Source organism: Bubalus kerabau, chromosome 7 (genome assembly GCF_029407905.1).
Source record: "Bubalus kerabau isolate K-KA32 ecotype Philippines breed swamp buffalo chromosome 7, PCC_UOA_SB_1v2, whole genome shotgun sequence".
Classification (NCBI taxonomy): Eukaryota; Metazoa; Chordata; class Mammalia; order Artiodactyla; family Bovidae; genus Bubalus; species Bubalus kerabau.
This window is the reverse complement of record NC_073630.1, coordinates 95319682-95342909: the sequence shown is the minus strand read 5'-3', so window position 1 is coordinate 95342909 and position 23228 is coordinate 95319682. Positions and strand designations below refer to the sequence as shown.

At 45.2% G+C, this 23228-nt stretch overlaps 1 protein-coding gene across 1 annotated transcript in view; it reads left to right on the top strand.

The window, feature by feature from the left end:
- Positions 1 to 11410: 11410 nt before the first annotated feature.
- Positions 11411 to 23228, top strand: part of SCARB2 (scavenger receptor class B member 2) — a 79394-nt gene continuing 67576 nt past the window's right edge. The window contains exon 1 of the mRNA XM_055588828.1: positions 11411 to 11831. Coding sequence (XP_055444803.1) covers positions 11715 to 11831 — 117 coding nt within the window. The 5' untranslated portion in view covers positions 11411 to 11714. The remainder of the gene's footprint in view (positions 11832 to 23228) is intronic.

The following is a 23228-nucleotide window of genomic DNA, read 5'->3' as shown; positions in this document are numbered from 1 at the left end:
ATCTTACATAACTGACACTTTGTACCCTTGTGTTAATACTCCCTGTTTCCCATCCCACAGCTCCTAGTAACCACTATTCTACTTCCTGGTTCTATAAGTTTAACAATATTAGATTCTTCATACAAGTAGTATCACATGGTGTTTGTCCTTCTGTGACTGGCATATTTCAAGTAGCCCAGTACCCTCCAGGTTCATCCATGTTGTCTCAAATGTCCTTTTTGAAAGACAATGATATGTGCATGCCACATTTGCTTATCCATCCAGCCATCCCTGGACTCTTGGGTTGTTTTCATGTCTTGGCTGTTGTGAATAGTGCTACAGTAAACATGGGACTCCAGATACCTCTTTGAGATCCCGATTTCAATTCTTTCATTTATAACCCAGAGGTGTGAATCTTGGATCATACAGTAGTTCTAATTTTAATATTTTGAGTAATATCTATACTGTTTTCCTTAGTGGCTGCACCAATTTGCATTCCCACCAACAGTGTAGGAGGCGTCCCTTTTCTCCACATACTCTCCAGCACTTATTATTTGTAGACTTTTTGATGATGGCCATTTTGACCAGTGTGAGGTGGTACTTCACTGTAGTTTTGATTTTCATTTCTCTAATAATTAGCAATGACTAGATGTTCTAATCGGAGAAGGCAATGGCACCCCACCCCAGTGTTCTTGTCTGGAGAATCCCAGGGACGGGGGAGCCTGGTGGGCTGCCATCTATGGGGCCGCACAGAGTCGGACACGACTGAAGTGACTTAGGATAGCATAGATGCTCTAATAATTAGGCATCTTCTTTGGAGAAATGTCTGTTTAGGTCTTCTGTCCATTTTTGGATTGGGTTGTTTGTTTATTTTGCTTTTGAGTTGTATGAGCTATTTGTATATTTTGGAAATCAAGTCCTTGTCATTCACATCATTTGCAAGTATTTTCTCCCATTCAGAGGGTTGTCTTTTCATTTTGTTTATGGTTTCTTTTGCTGTGCAAAAGCTTATGAGTTTGATTAGGTCCCATTTGTTTTTGTTTTTTATTTTTTGGTTTTATTTCTATTGCCTTGGGAGACTGACCTAAAAAAACATTGGTACAATTTATATCAGGCAACATTTTGCCTATGTTCTCTCCTAGGAATTTTATGATGTTATGTCTTATATTTATGTCTTTAAGTCATTTTGAGTTTATGTTCGTGTATGGTGTGAGGATGTATTCTAACTTCATTGATTTACATGCAGCTGTTCAACTTTCCCTATACCACTTGCTGAAAAGACTGTCTTTTCCCCATTGTATATTCTTGCCAAGATTAATTGACTGCAGGTGTGTGGGTTTATTTCTGGGCTCTGTAGTCTGTTCCATTGATCCACATGTCTGTTTTGTGTCAATACCACGCTGTTTTGATTGCTGTAGCTTTGTAGTATAATCTGAAGTCTGGGAAGATTATGCCTCCTGCTTTGTTCTTTTCCCTCAGGATTGCTTTGGTAATTCTGGGTCCTTTAAGGTTCCATATAAATTTTAAGATCATTTGTTCCAGTTTGGTGGAAAATGCCATGGATAATGTGGTAGTAGTGTAGTGTTAGTCACTCAGTCGTGTCTGACTCTTTGCAAACCCACAGACTGTAAGATCAGCAGGCTCCTTTGTCCACAGAATTCTCCAGGCAAGAATACTGGAGTGGATTGCCATTCCTTTCTCCAGAGGATCTTCCCGACCCAGGGATTGAATCTGGGTCTCCTGAATTACAGGCAGATTCTTCACTGTTTGAGCTACAGGCAAGACCTATGGATAATTTGATAGGAATTTTATTAAATCTGTATATTGCTTTGGATAATATGGCCACTTTAACAATCTTAATTCTTCCAATCTAAGAGCTTGGGATATCTTTCCATTTCTTTGAATTATCTCCAAGCATTTAAGTTTTTTACCTTCTTGGTCAGGTTTATTCCTAAGTATTTTTTAATGGAATTTTAAAATGTAGTGTTTTTTACATTCCCTTTATGATACTTCACCATTAGTGTAAAGACATGCAACTGATACAAGATTAACATACAGAAATCGGTTGCATGTCTTTGCACTAATGGTGAAGTTCTAGTCGTTTTTGTGTAGCATCTTCAGAGTTTTCTATATACAGTAGAATTTGGGTACTTTTTTTTTTCCTTGCCTGATTGCTGTGGCTACAATTTCCAGTACTGTGTTGAATAGAAGTGGTGACAGAGAACATCCTTGTGTTGAGGGCTTTCATTGGTTTGGTTTGGTATTGTTCCTATACCACGGTGGCTTGTGGAATCTCAGTTTCCTGATCAAGGATTGAACCTGGGCCCTGACAGTGAAAGCACCAAATCCTAATCACTGGGCCTCCAGGGAATTCCCAAGGCCTCTCATTGTTAAATGAGCAGTTTCTTTTTATGGTTTCTTTTAGATATTAGCATGCCAGGTAGATCCCTTCAGGCTGTTGTCTATTGTTAAAGAGTCTGGAACTAATTCCACAGTATCACCCAGCGTAGGTTAAGGAGTAGGCTTTGTTGATGAAAAGGAAAACTCACAATACCAGGGCCAAAGCTGCTGGGTAGCTTCTCCCTACCACCCTCTCTCATATACCCCCTCCCCACAATGGATATCTCCCTTCTAGTAGGGCAAGTGTGAGAAAGGGACCTTTATTCCCTGTAAGGGAATAAATGGATTGCTCAGTGCCAGGCAGGCAGGGTTTAGGGCACTGGCTCTCTACTTGAGTTGATTAGGAATGCCAATCATCCTGCAGGCTTCCCTGGTAGCCCAGCTGGTAAAGAAACCACCTGCAATGCAGGAGACCACAAATTCATTCCTGAGTCGGAAAGATCCCCTGGAGAAGGGATAGGCTACCCACTCCGGTATTCTTGGGCTTCCCTGGTGGCTCAGGGATAGGCTACCCACTCCAATATTCCCTGGTGGCTCAGATGGTAAAGAATCTGCTTGCAACTCGGGAGACCTGGGTTTGATCCCTGGATTGGGAAGATCCCCTGCAGGAGGGTATGGCAACCCACTTCAGTATTCTTGCCTGGAGAATCCCCATGGACAGAGGAACCTGGCAGGCTAATGTTCATAGGGTCACAAAGAGTCAGACATGACTGAGCAACTAAGCACAGCACATAGCATATATCCATCCTGAACCTGGGGACTTTGGGATGTACATGCCTGTGGGATATGCAAATACGCAGAGTCCCATGAGGAAGTAAGGAAGGCTTAGAGCAAGTCACAGTCCTATGAAAACTAGAGTGTTGAGTGCCATCTCCCTGCTGAGAGAATGAGGGAGCTCCTTTTTGTTTTCTCCCTGAAGAAAAAGATGCTAGACCTTTCTAGAATTCCCTACCATCACTGAATTTTCCAAAGATCATATTCCAAGGGTGATTATCCAAGGGATAATCCAAGGGATATGAGGAAGAAAAAAAAGTCCTTGGAAGTAGTAGTTCATATCTCCTTCTTGTACTCTGCCTCTCCTTATAAAATTCCCCTGTGGTTTGCACTTTTATTGAAGTGAAATCCACATACCATGAAACTATTTTAAAGCACACAATTCAGTGACCGTTGTATAATTGCCTTGTTGTATAACTACCATCTCCAGCTCCAAAACATTTTATCAGCCCCAAAGAAAACCTCATGTTATGCATTGAACAGTCATTCCTTATTCCCTCCTGCCCTTTCCCTGGCAACCACTGATCTATTCTCTGTCTGTGAGGATTTACTTACTCTGGATATTCTACATAAATGGAATCATACAAAATGTGACCTTAAGCATCTGTCAACTTTTACCTGACATACTGTTTATAAGATTCACCCTTGTAGCACGTGTCAGTACTTCATTCCTTGCTGTGCCGGAATAATGGCCCATTGTACATATTCCTACATTTTTGTTTATCCATTTACTGGCTGATAGACATTTGCCTTGTTTCCACCCTTGGCAATTCTGCATAGTGTTGCTATGAACATTTGCATACAAAGATAAGTTTCAGTACCAAGTTTCAGTCCTTTCGGGTACATAGCTAGGCATGGAGTTTCTGCAACATATGGTCTGTCTGTGTTCAAATTTTTGGAGAATGGTGGTGAGATCTCTGTCTCCTCTGGTTTAATTAGAAATGCAGAAAAACAATGCTGCTCAAGATAGCTTGTAATGCAGTTAAAGCAATCCCTTATGAATATTCTGAAACATTCTTCACTGAGGCTAAAAAGAGAGTGTGTTTGCTGTTTAGCAGAGAATTGGAGATGTTTCTAAACTGATAGCTAACAATCTTCTTTGAAGTTGGAACTTTACAGGAGGCTTCTGATTGATAATGTCAGAGACTCAGGAAATGTGGTCAGTGTGGTGGCCAGAAGTCCTGCAGGCACTAGGCTAGAGGTGAAATACAGCTCTGATATTTATCCTTTCTATAGGCTAATACCTTGGCCCCCACCCCTACCTTTAGCACACCCTGTACCCAGCCAAACGTGTCCTCTCTGACACTCACAAGGCCCCCTCTTCACTGCCCATTGGCCTGTCCTACTCCCACCCAGAGACACATACTGAGTATACTTGACTTTCTCATTTAAAACAACTTCCAATCATGGAATACATCATTAAGAAATAACTGTAAACTCTTCAGTGGTTTACTTAGTGCTGATTTCATAATGTGCAGGAATCAGACAGCCCTGATATTTCATAATGTTCTGGCTTTGCCACACCGAGAGTTGAACAGCTATCTAAACACACACCCCAAGTGTCATTTGCTTCTAGAAGATACCTCCAGACTGCCTCATGACATCAGATTAGAATGCTTTTCACATGACCGCATGCATTGAGGATTGTGTTTTTAGCCAGCTTGTAGTTGAGGGGAACCTGGAGCTCATTCCTGGCCTGTAATTCTAGTCCATCAAGTCCAGGCAAGCAGAAGGACTCTGTCTCTCAAACAATGAATTCTGATCTCACTGCCCCTCCTGGTTGCCCATGTGACTGAGAATGTTGGTACTGCCACAGCTTTTTCACCAATTTTCACTGTTTCTGTTTAGCTCTCAATAAATGCGAAGCCACAAGTTCCAAGCAATGGTTATGGGGCTAAGAGTTTAAGTGTCCGACAGATTCAGATTTCAAAACTCGTTTGCTTCTTACAAGCCATGTGACTTTGAACCACTATGTCAACCTCTCTGCCTCAGCTCCCACATTCTTAAAAAAAAAAGAGATAAAGTATCTACTTCATGGGACTTTATAAGGGCTAAATGAAATAATGTAAGTCCAGGATCTAACAGTGCTTGGTATATGTCCAAGCAGCAGATAGAATTGTTGACATAGTAATCATTTTTTCCCCAAAGAATCCATACATTTTCTTTCTTTTTTTTAAGTTATTTATTTTTGGCTGTGCTGGGTCTTCGTGGTTGCACAGGCTTTCTCTTGCGGCCAGCAGGGACTACCTTCTAGTTGCGGTGCTCGGGCTGCTCGTTGCAGTGTCTTCTCTTGCGGCACAGCATGGGCTCCAGCATGCTCAGGTATGGTCGTTGGCAGCATGTGGGCTCAGCAGTTGTGGCTTCCGAGCTCTAGAGCACAGGCTCAATAGTTTTGCCCGTGGGAGCTTAGTTGCTCTGTGGGCTTAGTTGCTCAACAGCATGTAGGAATCACCCCAGATTAGGGATCAAACCCATGTCTCCTACATTGGCAGGTGGATTCTTTACCACTGAGCCACCAGAGAAGCCCCAGGGTAACCATTTTTTCCCCAGTATTTCTTTTTCCCTCTTTCGCTCCTCTGCTTTCACTTACTGCCCACCGCCCACCCCAGTCTCAGTTAGGAGAGACTCTGCTTGTGGCTTCAGGGGAAGGAAGGGAATGAGACAAAAATGTTTCCTTTTCCTAGTTGTTGTGTTTCAAATACTCTGCAGCTTTAGAGGAACAAAGAAAAGAAACATGGAAAAAAGAAACATTTGAAGAGGGAGAATCTCATTTTCCCATAAACCCCAAAAGAATAAAACCAAACCCAAACCAAACAAACTAGAAAAGATTCCCCTCACTTGGGGCACAAAGATGATAACAGAGAAGCCATAGGGTTTCCTGGCTGGAGGAGGCAACAGACAGACCACGGACAACGTCCCGGCTTCCCCCTGCCCTGGTTTGCTACGAGTGTGATAGCGTAAAAATGACCAAGACGCTCTAATCCATGAGCCTGTACCTTGTCTTAAAAGAAGTTGTGTAAATGTGAGAAGTTTGGGATCTGGTAAGGGGAAAGGGAGGAGACAGAAATTCTTAATTATGGATCCCACATTGCTCTGGGTTAAGGATGTTCCACAAACATTTAAAAATAAAAATATCAGATCACTAGGGTGTGAAGGTACATTTTCTAGATCACCTTCAAATTGCAGTAAGAAAGCTAAGAGTTTTAGAAACCTCTTAGAGCTGGCCAGTCACAAAGCAAGCAAGGCCTAGGGCCACTTCTGTTCTTTTTCAAGCTCCTAGAATAATTAATAAATAACAAAATAGGGTGTTTCAGTTGTCCATTATGGCATAACAAACCACCCCAAGCAAAATGTAGTTGCTTAATACACAGCCACGCATTTGGCCACATCCCAATTCTGCAATGTGGGCGGGGCTCACAGGGACGGTGTATCATCTCTGTTCCATGTGGCATATGCTGTGGTCATCTGGGAGCTTAGATGGACTGTGAATCCTCTCTTCTTCTCCAGGGTCTCTCTCCATGTGGCTTCTCATCACCCAGAAATCTGAGCTTCTAACATGAGAGTTGGGGGACTTCCCTGATGATCTAATGGCTAAGACTCTGAGCTCCCAATTCAGGGGGCCTTGGTTTAATCCCTGGTCAGGGAACTAGATCCCACGTGCTGCAGCTAAGCGTGCTCATGCTACAACTAAAGATCCTACATGCCACAACAAAGATTGAAGATCTTGTGTGTGCCACAACTAAGACCCAGTGCAGCCAAATAAATTAAAACACAAAATGAACAAAAACCAGATGGCAGTTAGACCCAAAAATGTAAAGGAAGGAGCTACCTAGACCTGGAATGGACACACTCCCATCAATCCCACCACCCATTCTACTGGTCAGCGCAGGCCAGGCCAGATTTAAGGGGAGGGGAACAAACACCACTTTTAACTGGAGGAGCTTCAGGAGCCTACAAAGAAAGGAAGGGTTGTTGATAGTCACATTTAGAGACTATCTTCCACACAAGATTGTAAAAACTGCAGTGCATTTTAAATGCTTACATTTAACACATCAACACTTTTCACACAACCATATACAGTTGACTATATAATTAACCTGTTTTGAGTATAATAACACTATTTTAAATTTAAGGTGGGGCCCAAAGAGTATTGCTTCCTGACTCAGAGTCTGTTGTTCTGGAGCCTGTCTTACACTCTTTGCAGGAAGTTCTTTTTCCTTCTGAGTCCTGAGTGATTGTGTAATTTGTAGCAGGCACCAATAATCATTCATTCACAAGAGCACTTGTTCTCAAGTTCCTGTTCTTCTGATTTTAGGTATATAGGGGTCTCTGGGAAATTTTCTGACTATCTCCCTAACAGAGCATCAGTCTCCCGACTCAACCAGTTGCAGCAGTAACCCTCCTCCACCATCTGACCCTCCAGAGTGTGGGAGCAGCTTAATAGTCTGTGTACCTGCCACGCAACACCCACTCCTTGTAAGCAGAGATGGAGGCTCATCTGGAGGGGAAGATGATTCAACAGCTCAAAGAAAACTAACGACGCCAGTGAACAGAGAAGGTGACCCATCCTACAGATCAGAAATGAAGAGGATCTCCCAAGGGGCTTTGGAAGCTTGTATGAGAATTTGGGAGGCTGTGGGCAAAGTCTCCATCAGTAGTTACCATGGGATGGAGAAGAGGAAACTGAACAGAAAGACAGCCAGGCCAGGAGCTCAGAAGTCCTCAGCTCTTTATAATAGGAAAGAAATTGCTGTGGGATCACAGATGGCTATTCTGGGAATATGAGGGTTTTTTTTTTTTTTTAAGCTGTTTATATTTTCTGTAATTTAGGTCCTTTTTGTTCTCTCTTAGTGTTTAGTACATTTTTAAAATGCTAGTCTAGTCAGCTGTGCTAAGAGGAACCAAGAAAGAGGTTTTTGTCCAGTTTGGACCAGAGTTTTAAAGGGGAAGCAGCTTACCAGCTGCCTGACAAGGTGGAATGCTCTTGTCCAGTGAAAGCACCTCAAAGGGAAGGTGAACCGAGAGTAACTGAGTTGGAAACCCTGGTTCAGACGCTCCCCTCTTCCCAAGATGTGTTTATCAAATCTGGAGCCATCTCTCCATCCCCACTGTCTGTTAGTGGCCCAGACAAGAGGCAAGAAGGGACCTCATTGAACAATGAGAAGGAGCTGTGTCCTGAGGTTGGTGGGCCAGGGCTGAGTAGGTGGGTAACTATGGCATTTGCCTAGTTAACGGAACCTGCAAACAGAAAACTGGTCTTAGTCTGAAGACGGAGGAGGGGGATTCAATGTGAACTTGGACCACTGGGTGCCGAATACTCAAGCAAGCAGGTTACCGAAACTTTTTTCTAGTTAATGCAGGAGAGGACACACACAGGCTCAGGCTGCTGAGGAAAGGGATAAGTGAGGACTACTAGGCTGGCACAGCCCTTGGAACAAACTGGGGCACAGGACAGAGCCCAGGGAGATAGCTAGAATCCAAAGCGGAGTTGAGGAAAGAACAGGCTGTTAGCATGCCAGGACTGGAGGTAGGGAAAGGCTGCTGGTGGTGTCAGGATTACTAGGGACCACCCAGACATCCTGGCCATGAGGTTTGGAGGAGCTGAATCATTCCAGACCCCACCCAGGCCTGGTTCTCTAGGGCAGCTGCTGCTGACCTTTGGTAGCTATAGATGGGTAGACCTGGGAACAGGGGCGGCCACTGTCATTGCCAGAGTCCAGGCTCAGACCTGCCCTCACAATCTGCTCCAGTTGTCTAAAACCTAGTAACATGCCCAAACCTCGTGGCTTCAAACAACAACAGTGGTTTATTTTGCATTTCAGGCAGGGCAGGGCAAGGTAGGGACCACTCTGCTCCATATGTCTGGGGCCCAAGACTCAAATGGCTGGGGATAGCAGGAGACTCGGAGAAGGCGATGGCACCCCACTCCAGTACTCTTGCCTGGAAAATCCCATGGACGGAGGAGCCTGGTGGGCTGCAGACCATGGGGTGGCTAGGAGTCGGACACAACTGAGCGATGTCACTTTCATGCCTTGGAGAAGGAAATGGCAACCCACTACAGTATTCTTCCCTGGAGAATCCCAGGGATGGGGGAGCCTGGTGGGCTGCCGTCTATGGGGTCGCACAGAGTCAGACACGACTGAAGCGACTTAGCAGCAGCAGCAGCAGGAGACTGGGGGCAGCAAGAGGCTGGCAGGGCATCACCCCATAGTCTTTCCCCTGTTCACTCCAGCTTGGAGGCCTCAGGGTAGCTGGGCTTAGTGGTGGCTCAGGGCACCAAAAGCTACTATTTTCAGAGGCCCAGGAAGAAACTGCAAGTGTTTATGATCTATCTTCAGAAGTTCTAGGACATGGTGATTTAGTGTGTTCCATCCCTAAATCCAGCCGAAGTTCAAGGCAAACCGTATAGACCCTCCTCTCAATAGTGCTGTGTGCTGCCCTAAGTTGCTTCAGTCATGTGCAACTCTTTGCAACCCCATGGATTGTAGCCTGCTAGGCTCCTCTGTCCATGGGATTCTCCAGGCAAGAATACTCAGTAGAAGGAGCATCAAAGTTTTTGCCACCATTTTTAATGCATCATAGCATCTCATCAAGTGGTCAGCAAAGTCTCCTAACTGAACCTCCAGGTCCCAGATTCTCACTGATGGCAGCTGGGAGGCAGCAATGCACAGGGTAGAAAAGGGAAGGGCTTTGGAAGCCACCAGGCCTGCATTCTGGTTCAGGCAGGACCTACCACTCAGCAACCAGTTGAGCTTGTTAGGTTACTCGCCCCTAAGAGCCGTGTGGTTTTCTTGTGTGTAAAAGAGGGCTAATACTACCATAGCGGCCAAGAAAATGGACTTCTCAGATCGTGCACAAATGACCAATGGCCCCAGCTGCTGAGCCCTAAAATCTGTCATCTGGTTCTCATCCCCAGCTTGGTGTAGAGGCCAGTTTCCTAGTGCTGCTCCCAGCCCATGACTAAATACAAGAAGCCTATTCCTGGGAGGTGCTGGGCTCCTGGGACAGGGCAGCTTGGCTTGAAGACTCCCCCAAGGCCTTGCTGAACTTTCTTAGAACTTCATTGTAGCATAAGATGCTTCTTTCGACTCAACCTTCCTTCCTCATCTCTCTCCTTCACCAAGGCCACACCTGCACCCGAGGTCTAGCTCCCCAACCCTGTTCCCTCATAAATCTCTAGAGCAGTGCTCCCCACCAGATGCTTTGGGGGGGACCGGGACAAACAGCCACCAGGCTGCTGCCGGTATTAAATAGGTGTGTGAGCACCTAATCAAGGCCTGGGGTATAGTTGATGTTCATTCCACTGATATTTATTGAGTCTCTGCTGAGTGAGGACTTTAGCTGGGGTGACTGGAACACATTGGTGAGCAAAGCAGATGCTTGAAGCTTCTCGTTGACCCCAATGCGGAGGGATAAAGTCCCAACTCTCCTACAGGACACAAGAGTCCTTCAAAGTCTGACCCCAAGGGGCCTCCATACCCCTACCCCACACTGCACACCAGAGCCTAGAGTCAAAAAAGACTTTCCTCTGGCAATCTCGGGTTTTTCAACCCCAATATCTTTTTTTTTTTTTTAGTTTTTAAAAGCATATTCTTAATTATAAAAGCTTAATTATTCTATAGAATAATTATGTCTATACAAACAATTTTTTCTATAGAAATAATGGAGAGACCTCTAGCATGGTTGATCAATACAATTCTTTTTTCCACCCCCGATATCTTAACACAGCTTTTTCTTCTCCAAAAGCTTCCCCGCTCCTTTGTACACACCCTTCACATGACAAACCCTTACGCATCCCCCACGACCAGTTCAGTCGTGGGGTGCTAGATCACCCCGGTAGAGGTGCTTGCTGGCACAGACCTCCTCATCCACCTCTAAAAGCACTAGTTAACATTGTGCTTTAATTGCTGTAACAGTGTCGTGCTAACTTGTGAGCTCATGTACATAGCAGGGGCAGCGTGTATCCATGCTGAATCCCTGGTGCTCGGCAGCCCCCAGCTCGTATCTTGGGGAGAGAGTAGAGACCGGGAGAGCAGGCGATTTTCCCGCGGTAACCCCGGGGCCTGCGGCGAGAGGGCGGGGGCGTCGCTGCGCGAGGGTCAGGGAGCCGCCGGTGCTGGGCGGCTCCCGGGACCGGCCGCGGGGCGCTCGGGCCGAATCGCGGCCGCTGCCGCGGGGCACATGACTGCGGGCTCAGCCTCCGCCCCGCCCGCTTCCCCGCGCAGCTGCCGCCTGTCGCCTCCCGGGGTTGCGGAGTGCCGGGCCGGCGAGCGTCTCCGCGCTGCGCGCTCCCTCTGCCTCGCGAGCTGCGCCAGGCGGGCGCCGCGGCGGCCCCGGCCGGAGAAAGCGAAACCAAAGCGAGATTCCCACTCCCCTCCGGCCGGCCGGGTGCAAGCGGGGCCGCTCTCGCCCAGTCGCGGAGCCGGGAGCCGGGCCCCTCCGCTGGGCCGCGGGCGCCCGAGGGTCCCGGGTCTTCCGGCCGCTCTGCCGGCGCCCCTCCGTCTCTCCCTCCTTCCTTCTCATCCGGTCGCCGGCCGCCCGGCCTCGGAGAGGTGCGCGGAATGGGCAGGTGCTGCTTCTACGCGGTGGGGACGCTCTCCCTGCTGTTGCTGGTGACCAGCATCACGCTGCTGGTGGCCCGAGTCTTCCAGAAGGCCGTGGACCAGACGATCGAGAAGGTGAGGCGTGGCGGGCTGTGTGTGTGTGTGCGCGCGCGCGCGTCGAGCGGGATTGGGGGGACACTTCTAGCCCACCCTCCCACTGCTGAATCTTGTGCAGGGTGGATCTGCACCCCTTATAACCCTAGTCCGGAGGCTAGGGCCCTCCTTTCTTCCTTGTCTTCTTGGGCTGGGTGGGTAAGAGTTAAAGAAGGCTGGAGAGGAATAATTCTGTTCCTTTTAGAGTAATAAACAAGACTGTGGGTCTAGACTTTGAAAGAAGGCTTTCACTTAAATTCTGTCATTTGTTTTCTGGGCCCTCCCCGCGCCCCAATCTCTGTTGGGCCCAAACTCATTTCCCTCCCACTTCATGAGGAAACAAACTAAATGAAAGACACCGCCACCCCGCAAGTGTGTTGGCTGCTTGCCCTGGCCTTTGAAGTGGTGTGAAGTGGGGATGGGAGGCTGGTGCCTAGTCTGTTGTGTTCCGGCCTTCCTGGGCTGAGCCCCGCACTCGGTAGCCAGGCCAGGCCTCTGGGCTGGGTGACATTTCAGTTCATCAGAGCCTGTGCTGACTTAGCAGCTTGCTGCTTTGTCTCATCATGGATTTCTTGCTCTTCTCAACCCTGCTGCTGCTGCTGCTGCTGCTAAGTCGCAAGAGGACTGGGGTGGGATGCCATCACCTTCTCCGCAAACAACCCTAAGCTTAGGCAAAGCTGCATTTAAATTCTTAATCTGAGCCCATTTCTTCCTCTCAGATGAGTGGGCTGGAGAGCTGGTCACTTCAGACCTCTCCATCCTATGATTTCACCAGTGGTCATTTCTCCTGCCCTTTCACCCACATCCACCAATCCGTGTGGAAAGAGGAACCAGAGAGAGTTACTGGGGTCACTTTTTCCTTTTAAAAAAGTTATTGGAGAAGCCTTTCTTGTTAGCACCCATCACTGCCTGATCTCTCCCACTCGTTTACACTTGCTGTTGGCCAGATAATAAAAGCTGGGGCCTCCAAAATTGGTCACTGCGCTCCCAATTAGCAAAATTGTTTCATTCCAGGTGGCAACAGACCTATTTTTTAAATAGAGGTTTCTAAAAGTCATCAATTACTTGAAATCTGAAGCCACTTAAAAAAAAAATGCCATGGCAAAGCATAGTTTAATTTTTAAAAGTCTTCATTGTCAAGGGGGTGACAGGACCCACTGTCTGAGCTTCTCAAAGGCCATTGTTCAAAGCATGTTCAAAGAAAAAACTAAATTGAATCTCTCCACCCTTGTCCACCTGCAAATCCATGCTAGGTAGTTTAAGGATATAACCTCTTTAAGGATGTAACCTCTTGCTTGGGTGTCTAGAGTTAAGCAATCCAATGATAGTCAATTGGATTTTCTTGTGTGGCTTTGAAAGGCTGTTTCAGGAGAGGTCTGTGAGATGGGTGATCTCCCCACCCTGTGCCTCAGGTATTGTCAGCCTTTGGATGCTCTGTGGGTCTACATTCATGGGCAGTGGGTAGGGAGGTGGTGGGGGTGGAGGGCAGTTGTAAGGCAGCTGGGCTGGGGCTTAAGTTTGCACTGATGTTTGGTGATTGGCTTTTAAAGGTGGTTTTCTCCATGAAGAATGGAGTCCGATCTGACTGTAAATGAAAGTACAGGAGAAGTGAACTTTCAGAACTGCCTCACCCTGTTGAGGAACACTGCACCACGTGGTATGTGAGACTCATGACAGGGCTAGGTGTGGACAGGTGTGGAAATATGGTAAGGCAACCAGAGGTCACGCCTTACCATCATTACCACTCCGCTTTCCTGGGTCGCCTGTAGACGGGTAGCATGAGATGGTGGAAAGAGAAAGGACTTGGCAGGTCAATTCACAGGCATGAATCTGGCTCCACTGTGTACTAGCTGGGTAACCTTAGGCTAGTACTTAACCTTTCTTAATTCTAGGCTTTTCTATCTGTAAATAAGGATAACAACTCTTCATGTAAATAGTAGAATTATAAGAATTACTAGAGAAAATGGGTGTACTTTTCATGGGATACAGTAGTATGTATAGTTATTTGTAGGGCTTCCGTGGTGACTCAGCAGTAAAGAATCCACCTGCAATGCGGGAGACATGGGTTCAATCCCTGGGTGGGCAAGATCCCCTGGAGAAAGGAATGGCAACCCACTCCAGTATTCTTGCCTAGGAAATCCCATGCACTGGAGCCTGGAGGGCTCCAGTTCATGGGGTTGAAAGAGTCAGACATGGCTTAGCGACTAAACCACCACCAGCACCATAGTTATTTGTAAATGATAGCAGTTTTATTTTTGTTAGAAGCAAATAAAAAATACATGAGATTGGAGGTTAGACACCCTATATTCAAATCCTAGCCCTGACATTTCTAGGCTCTTGGCCTTTGGGCCAGTTACGTAACTTCTCTGAACCTCAGTTTCATTCCTGAGAGCAATGAGGATGTTAGCCATCTAGGGGGTGCATTCACCATGAAACTCACAAAGCTTACACTTTGGGTCCCTCACTTGCACGGGCGCTTCCAAGGCCCTCTACCTAATTCTGTATGCAGCGTTTTCTTTTCTTAGGGACAGCCTCCATACACTGTATGAGCTTCACACAGACCTAGGATGTGCTTGTGTGTGTGCTGTTGTGAAGCTGAGTGAGGTCACCTGTGTAAAGCACTAAGCATGATGTCAGGCTTGGAACAGGTGCCCAAGGACAGCTTCCATCATCATTTCCATTAATGTTGTTATGGAAAATTCATTCATAACTTACTTTAATATACTTATAATACAATCTGATATTCCTAGTTCTTAATTTTTTTCCTTTGAAGATTGTCCATGTCCTGCTTTGTCTACATCAAAAAAGAGGAGAGAGAAAAAGGATGAAAATCAAATGAGTAGGTTGGGCTAATTGTGAGAAGCTTAGTAACATAATTCCTATTAGAAGACTCTGTCTCATTTGATAATTGTCTTTGAGGCCCACAACAGCCAGAGGATGACTGGAGGGAGATTTTGATCTCGGCTATTGAGTAGAGTGGAAAGAACCAAGATGGTCTGGTTCCATCCTTGGCTTGTTATAGTATGCCTTACATTGAGAAAGCCCTGTAACTCTTTCTCTTTGTTGTTTAGTCACTCAGTCGTGTCTGACTGTTTTGTGACCCCCATGGACTTAACCAACCAGGCTCCTCTGTCCGTGGGATTTTACAGGCAAGAATACTGGAGTGGGTTTCCATTTCTTTCTCCAGGGGATCTTCCCAACCTAGGAATCAAACCTGCATGTACTGCATTGGCAGGTAGATAGTTTACCACTGAGCCTCCAGGGAAGCCCAATTGTTTCTGTTTACTTTTCTCAATTGCAGAAGAGTCAGAGAAACTTTTCCCTTCTTGGCTGCTCACACCCACATCCTGGAGCATGGGCCAGGCCCTCTTTGTTGAGCATTTTGACCTCCCTGAAGACAGAGCTTTGCAGGGACCCAGCAATCTCTTTTTCTGTTTAGAACCTGGAAGGGCAGGGTTTTATGTTACATTTCATCCTGGCAACTAGGGCAGTGCCTGGTACTGGTGGTGGGTAAGCTAACTGCCCGCTGCTTCACTTCTGATTGTTTTAGTTGAAAGAACAGTGTCCTAAGAATCAGCAGAGCTTGGTGAAAACTCCTTTTTCAGTCACTAACAAATACTTGGATTAAATTGGACAAGCCAAGTAGCAAATTATTGAACCCCTCAAAACCTCAGGTTCCTCATCTTGAAAATGGGGGTCATAAGAATACCTACCTTTGAGTTGTTGCAAGAATGAAATAAAAGGATTGATGTAAAGCATATAGTACAGTCCCTTCCTGGTGCCTGAATTTGTTATCGTTATTTGTATTGGCAACATATTTGCACAGCCGACAAACATTTATTGTTTCCAGCTGTTCTTTTCACAGACAGGAACTAAAGAGTAGATAAAGGTCCTTCTAGCTCCAAAATCCTGAGATTCTATGACACAGGTACGTGACCTGTGCTTGAGAGCAACTCTGCAGTGCAGGATATTAAATTTGCCTTTCGGCTTGCTGACAGTTTGAATATCTCCCAGAAATGAGGGCGCAAGCTGGCCAAGGGCAAAGTTGGCTAATAAGAGGTGGGCTGGCAGGGGAAGCAGCAAGAGGGCAAGAGACTGTTGACACTTTGCTTCCTATTCATAGACCAAGGAAGGACGGCAGCATTAGGGCTCAGGGATGAGACGAACATGACAGAGTCACCTACCTTCACTGGAAACCTGAGGCCCTGGGCAAATACCAGCTGGCCTGCGCAGGGAGTGAGAGCAGCCTTGGAGCTCGAAGAGATAAGATATAATCCCTGACAGTTTAAGCAAATAACACTGATTGGTGAAGCTATGTGATATTTTTAAAGAGTCAAATGAGTAAAATATCTTCATTTTTGTTTATATAAAGACAGTCAACTATATATAATCTTCAAGGGCTCCTTCTTGCCTAGCAACCCTATTTCCTGATTTGCCTCTCTTCAGGGTTATAAAGACATAGAATCTTAGAGTAGGCATCGCTTAATCTGTTATTTTCTAGTCAAGGAAACTGAGACTGTAAATTCGAATATGGATAGTGGTGGGTATCAAATTAGGAGCTTCCAGGAGGCGCTAGTGGTCAAGAATCTGCCTGCAATGAAGTAATCTAAGAGATACAGTTTCGATCCCTGGGTCAGGATGATCCCCTGGAGGACAGCATGGCAGCCCATTCCAGTATTTGCCAGGAGAATCCCATGGACAGAGGAGCCTGGTGGGCTATAGCCTAGAGTCACGAAGAACTGGACATGACTGAAGCGACTTAGAATGCATGCACATATTAGGGTATTGAGTTACCTTTACGCCTGTATGACCCTGGAAACGTAGAGAAGTGACTTATCAAAGACCACATGATGAAGTTAGGTGCACACACTGGGTCTTCTAGTTCACTTTTCCCATCCTGAAGGTGATCATACATCCCATTGCCTGTGACAGTTCTGGCTTATTTACACCTGTTATCCTAGAGCAATTACTAGCACCTTCTTCCCTTTCAAAAGATTCCTAGTGACCATAAATTCTACCCTCACACATCACATTGTCCTCCACTTCTTAGCATTAAAGAGGAGCAGTGCTCTTGGAGGAAATGAGGCACCCTCACGCTAGCTCAAGAAAGAGGATTTTTTTTTCTCCCTAAGATTGGAAGAGGAAGCTGGTAGAACTCAAAGGGTGAGAACCACAGCACAGTAAGGCCTCCTGCGAATCCAGTAGAAACTGGACGGTCAGCAGGATCCAGGCCCAGTGTGTCTCTCTCCTCTCCCTCTGCCTTCCCCACCAGCTTCCTCTGTGTCCTCGGGCCCAGGCTGGTTCCTCATCTGGGGCTTCCCTAGCCCTTGACCTTCTGTGATGCTCCAGCTGCTGAGCCTCCCATGAACACGCTTCATCTCTCAGTTTCTTCCTTCCAAATTCGTGACAAAGTCGTGTGATTGGCCCACCACCAGCAGAAACCATAACTCTATAAACAGAGGCCATATCCTTGCCGGAGCTTTAACTGCTCAACAAAATCATCCAACTTCTCCCTGGCTTTTGGAAATGTGATCTGGTGATATCAAAATCTTATGATGTTTCTTTCAGCATCTTACTAATTCAATGGTGACTGTGGGTGTATGCAGTACTAAAGGTTAAGACAAGGGAGTAAGTCAGCAGTTCTTGGTGTTTTTCCTGGACTCTAGGGAACCACATCAGAATCACTTATGGAAAAAACCCAGACCCCACGAGCCGTGCTGAATCAGAGTCCTTGGGACTAGCACCCAGGTCAAAACCGAGACTGATTCTGTTAACCTATGTCTTCACTCCTTGAGATGGCAATTCTTTTTTTCTTTGTGTTGTATTGTTTAAAAAGAAATTATTTACTTATTTTTGGCTGCACTGGGTCTTCGTTGCTATGTGTGGGCTTTCTCTAGGTGTGTGGGAGGCTACTCTTCATTGTGTGGCGTGCGGGCTTCTCATTACAGTGTCTTCTCTTATTGCGGAGCACGGGCTCTAGGGCACACGGGCTTGGTAGTTGTGGCACATGGGTTTAGTTGGTCCATGGCGTGTGGAATCCTCCTGGACCAGGGATGGAACCCGTGTCTCCTGCATTGCAAGGCAGGTTCTTAACCACTGGACCACCAGGGACATCCCTGTATTTTATTCTTTATTTTTGCCTGTTTTTCTGGTAAAGAGATATATATGCCATTTTAAAAAGTCAGAGACAACAAAGAAAAAAAAGAGAAAAAAAGAACCACTGTTAAATATACTGTTGATTAATCCACATTTTTTCTTTGTGCATTATAGTAGCACATATACTTTACAGAAATGGGGTGCTTCTGTTCCCACCCTGTATTTATTTTTAATTCCAACTGGTATAACTAGCATACAAAAGAGTTGATCATTCTAGTTGGGGCTATTATTCTTAGTAATTACTACTATTCTGCAGGTTTATATCAAAGAAAATATCTTTCGGGAGGGAGGGGAAGGTCTTTGCTTATGAGAACTGTTTTTTGCTTTCTTGTTTCACTGTCAAGCCACAATGAAGGGGCCATCTGTTCTGCCAGACACTTGCTTGTTTCCCAGGGAAGAATCAGCAGGTGGGATTATAAAACCATTAATGAAAACACATGATATTGGCCAAGTGACTAGGCATTTATGATCTGTATCATCAAGATACATAGTCTATATCCATGATATATTACAAGAAGCAACCATTTTTTATCAAAGCTGGTAGCTAGTCAAAAGCAACAGAGAAAAATAAAGGCTACTTTCAGTGTTTGCTCTCTATATCCAAAAGCACTTTTAGGTATATTCTTTGGCAGTCATCCATTTATTTAGGAAATATTTACTGAGTATGAATCATTTGTGAGGCAGTGTGCTGAGACCTATGGGTATGATAGTAAATGAGACAGAGTCTCTACCCTTATGGAATTTATAATCTAATTCAGAATTCTGGGACTCAGATGCCTTTATTCTCTTAAGGATTATTGAAGACACCAAAGAACTTATGTTTCTATTGGTTACATCTATAAATATTTATAATATTAGAAATTAAAACTGATACATTTTTAAAACACAGGTATGTGCATGTTAAGTCGCTTTGGTTGTATCCAGCTCTGTGACCCCATGGACTGTAGCCCACCAGGCTCCTCTGTCCATGGGATTCTCCAGGCGAGAACACTGGAGTAGGATGCCATGCCCTCCTCCAGGGGATCTTCCTGACCCAGGGCTCGAACCCCCATCTCTTTCATCTCCTGCACTGACAGGCGGGTTCTTTACCACTAGCGCCACCTGGGAAGCTAAAATACAAGTATACATGAGCACGTATTTCATTAGCTGTCAGAGCAATGACATCATTACAACATGTGTAACCTTTAGAAAGTTCCACTATACGCTCATGAAAAAATGAGAGTGAAAAGGGTAGATAGTTAATGTTATTACAGAAATAGTTTTGACCATGAGGAATCCCCTGAGAGGGTCTTGGGGCCCCTCAGGGGACCTCAGACCACCCTTTGAGAACTACTGATCTGGTTTTCATTTAATTAATTTTGTTGACTTTTAGAATTTTTAAAATGACATAACATACGTGCTTTATTTCTGTAAGGCTACTTTGGGAACTATGTTTTTAATGTTTTCAGACCACCAGGGTCTTATTTACTTTGTTATATATTTACATGTTTGTTTGGTGTCCTCCTGAGTCCAGCGTGAAGAACAGTGGGTTTGGGCCATCAGTGAATCAGGTTCAGGGAATCTCCTGTCTTTTCCTGTGTGTTAATCAAACCAGACCAGAACATTAGTAGCTCCACAATTGAATTCTTCAATAATTCCCCTCTAGCCTCAGCCCTGCTAAAGATTCTCTATCCACAGGACATAATTCAGTATTTAAAGCTAGCCCCAAAGTTCTCTTTGAAGGTAGGGGTCCGGCCATATGTAGCTTTGTATCATCTTCTCGACCTGTTAAATGAAAATACAAAATAGATAGTTATTAAACATCATGTGGATGAATGGAGAGATGAGAACTTAACATCTTCAGGATGATTTTGGTTATATATTGTTATTCTGCTACACATTTTTGTTCCAGTGGTCACGTTTGCCTCACTAATAGTTTATACCTTTAAAATCTGGAAATTTCGCTGAATAATCCAGCTTTCCAGGTTCTCTGGGAACATGTGACCGTTTGGGTTTTTTTTTGTTGTTCGTTTTGATTAATTTTTATTGGAGTGTAGTTGCTTTTGTGGGATTCCCCAGTGGCTCAGCAATAAAGAATCTGCCTGCAATGCAGGAGATAGAAGTTTGACCCCTGAGTCAGGAAGATCCCCTGGAAAAGGAAATGGCAACCACTCCAGTATTCTTGCCTGGAAAATCCCATGGACAGAGGAGCCTGGAGGGCTACAGTCCATGGGTTACAGACAGTCACACACGACTTAGTGACTAAACAACAGCAAACGCAGCTGCTTTACAATGTTGAGCTAGTTTCTACTGTGCAGCAAAGTGAATCCGCTGTACGTACACATCTATCCCCTCGTTTTTGAATTTCCCGAATGTGGCTGTTTTGCAGTACTGGCCCCGTCACAGTCTGGGTGACAGCAGCTGGGGCAGAATGGAGGCTGCCCTTTGGACAGGACCTCCGTCCCTGCCCCCACCGCCGTCACACTCCTGTTGTCCCCGACCCCAGGGTCCAGAGAAGGTGCCCTTTGTCATGGGGTTTGCTCTGCTGTCTTTCATAGAGTGGAGAAATATCTGTTTGTATCTGATGTTCTTTACCACGAGAAGGAAAATGAAAAGATAGCCTGAAGAGGTCATTCGTTGTTCAGCTACTCAGTTGTATCTGACTCTTTGTGATCCCATGGACTGCAGCACACCAGACTTCCCTGTCCTTCACCATTTCCTGGAGTTTGCTCAAACTCATGTCCATTTAGTCAGTGATGCTATCCAACCAGCTCATTCTCTGTCACCCCCTTATCCTCCTGCCTTCAATCTTCCCCAGCATCAGGGTCTTTTCTAATGAGTCAGCTCTTTGCAGCAGGTGGCCAAAGTATTGGAGCTTCAGGTTCAGCATCAGTCCTTCCAATGAATATTCAGGGTTGATTCTTTTAGTATTGAAGAATTTAACATGCAGTTAACAAAAATGGGAGAGGGCATATTTCTGTGGAGAACTGAATATTAATGCTAGGGTTTGGCATGCAAACATGCACAGACCTGTACCTGCTTCATTCCTTGACCTTCCCCATGTGGCTTATTTAGCTTCAGAATTTTACATTCTTTCTAAAGAAAGCAAGACAGAATGCCTTGCTTCCTGGTTACAGGAATGTCATCATTACTCTTGCAAATCCCATTTTAAGGCTATTGCTTCTAATATGATTCTGATAATCCACAGTAATGGAAGGAATAGGAGATGTAGATATAAGCAGGTGAGGGAAACATCCCTTATTTCATCTTTGAGAGAATATGATTCTGATAATCCACAGTAATGGAAGGAATAGGAGATGTAGATATAAGCAGGTGAGGGAAACATCCCTTATTTCATCTTTGAGAGATACAACCAAACAGGTTGTAAAATAATAAGACTGGCTCTACAAGTTATACAGAGAACCTGGCATTATTACCATGGCCACACTTCTTATTTATTCACATCTTAAAATCCTGTTTTTCATCTACTCATTCAACTGTTCCTACATCTCCCCACACCCATCCCCTGCCAGCATCCACATATATCTCCCCACTCTTCACCTGTTCCTTTTGATTAAGTTTCTATCTGGTGGCTGATTTTTCTCCCTTTAGGCTGGCAGTTCTCGACCTTGGGTTCACATTTGAAATTACCTGGAAGTATTTAGAAAGTATTCTACTGGGTGTTTCATAGCAGGAGCTTTTTCACGATAACTGTTCTACCCTCTTGTCCTAATTGTGACTTATAGACAGAGCAGCAGCTGACACATAAACTGACATTGGAGCCTCAACTGTCAGATCTCATTAGCTGAAATTATTGGAGTTGCAATTAAAGCAAAATGAGTTTAATAACAATGACATAAAAGAAAAAAGAGAAAACTAGTGTTTTTGTTCCTAAGTTAAAATAAGGTCAGAGAATAAGGGTAAAATGTTAATGGCAGCCTATTTCTTTTACCTCAATAGAGTATTTAGAAAGGTAAATAGTAAAAACTACTTACATTACTCCAAGAATCTGCACTGGGTTTGCTTGATTTCAGGGAGAAATTTTAAAAATAATGCCAACCAACTGGTGTTTTGATATTTAGTGAATTTTATTAATGTGGAATCCAATGAGAATCTTCCACACACTATTAGATCATGTTTTCTCAAAGTTGGTCTGCATTATCTCCAGGTAAATTTAGACTCTGTAGATGGCAATGTGGATGCTGAGTTTGTGTTTAATTATTAAGTAGCACTTTGTTGAACTAAAAGTACAAGCAGCAGTGCTCTTGAGGCCTGAAAGTTTCTGAAAATATTAACTTACTTGCATTAAAGCCCAATGCAGTTCCCTGAGGGCTTATTCTTATCATCTCCATGTGGCTTTTATCAGGACAGCTGATTCCTCAGCCATCCTTCTGCTGCTTTCCCGAAAGATCTCCATCAGGCTGCTGTGGATGTGTTGTGTCTTGTGGCTGTACCAAGTCATGGGCTTCCCTGGTGGCTCAGACAGTAAAGAATCTGCCTGTAATGCAGAGGACCCAGGTTCAATTCCTGGGTTGGGAAGATTGCCTGGAGAAGGAAATGGCAACCCACTCCAGTATTCTTGCTTGGAGAATTCCATGGACAGATGAGCGTGGCGGGCTACAGTCCATGGAGTCACAAAGAGTCAGACATGACTGAGCAACACCTCTCAGCAGAAGCAGCTAATCCAGTCATACCTGGGAGAAGGTGGAACACTCCATGTTGCTCGTTCTTAAAGGGCCTGTTGGGATGGCAGGTGATGGGCTGAGTCAGGTCCCATGGACTGACGTCTTGGGCTGCATCAGGACCTCAGAGTTTATCCTGTTAGCAGTGGGGAGAGTGTCTGCCCTGATAGGCACTTTTTATGGAACTCTTTGGAAGCTGATGTAGATAATACCTTTGAAAGGGGCAAAGCTGGAGAAAAGGGTGCCAGTTGGGAGACTACCTAAAACTGAACCGTATCACCGCAGTCCTTGCCAGTAATGAAATGAAAGTGAGAGTGTTAGTCGCTCCATCATGTCCAACTCTTTGCAACCCAATGGACTGTAGCCCGCCAGGCTCCTGTGTCCATGAAATTCCTCCAGGCCAGAATACTGGAGTGGGTTGCCATTTGCTTCTCCACGGAAACTGCCCGACCCAGGGATCGAAGCCAGGTCTCCTGCATTACAGGCAGATTCTTTACTGTCTGAGCCACCAGGGAAGCCCAGTAATGAGAAAGGGACAGGAAAAGACATGGAGAGGAGGACA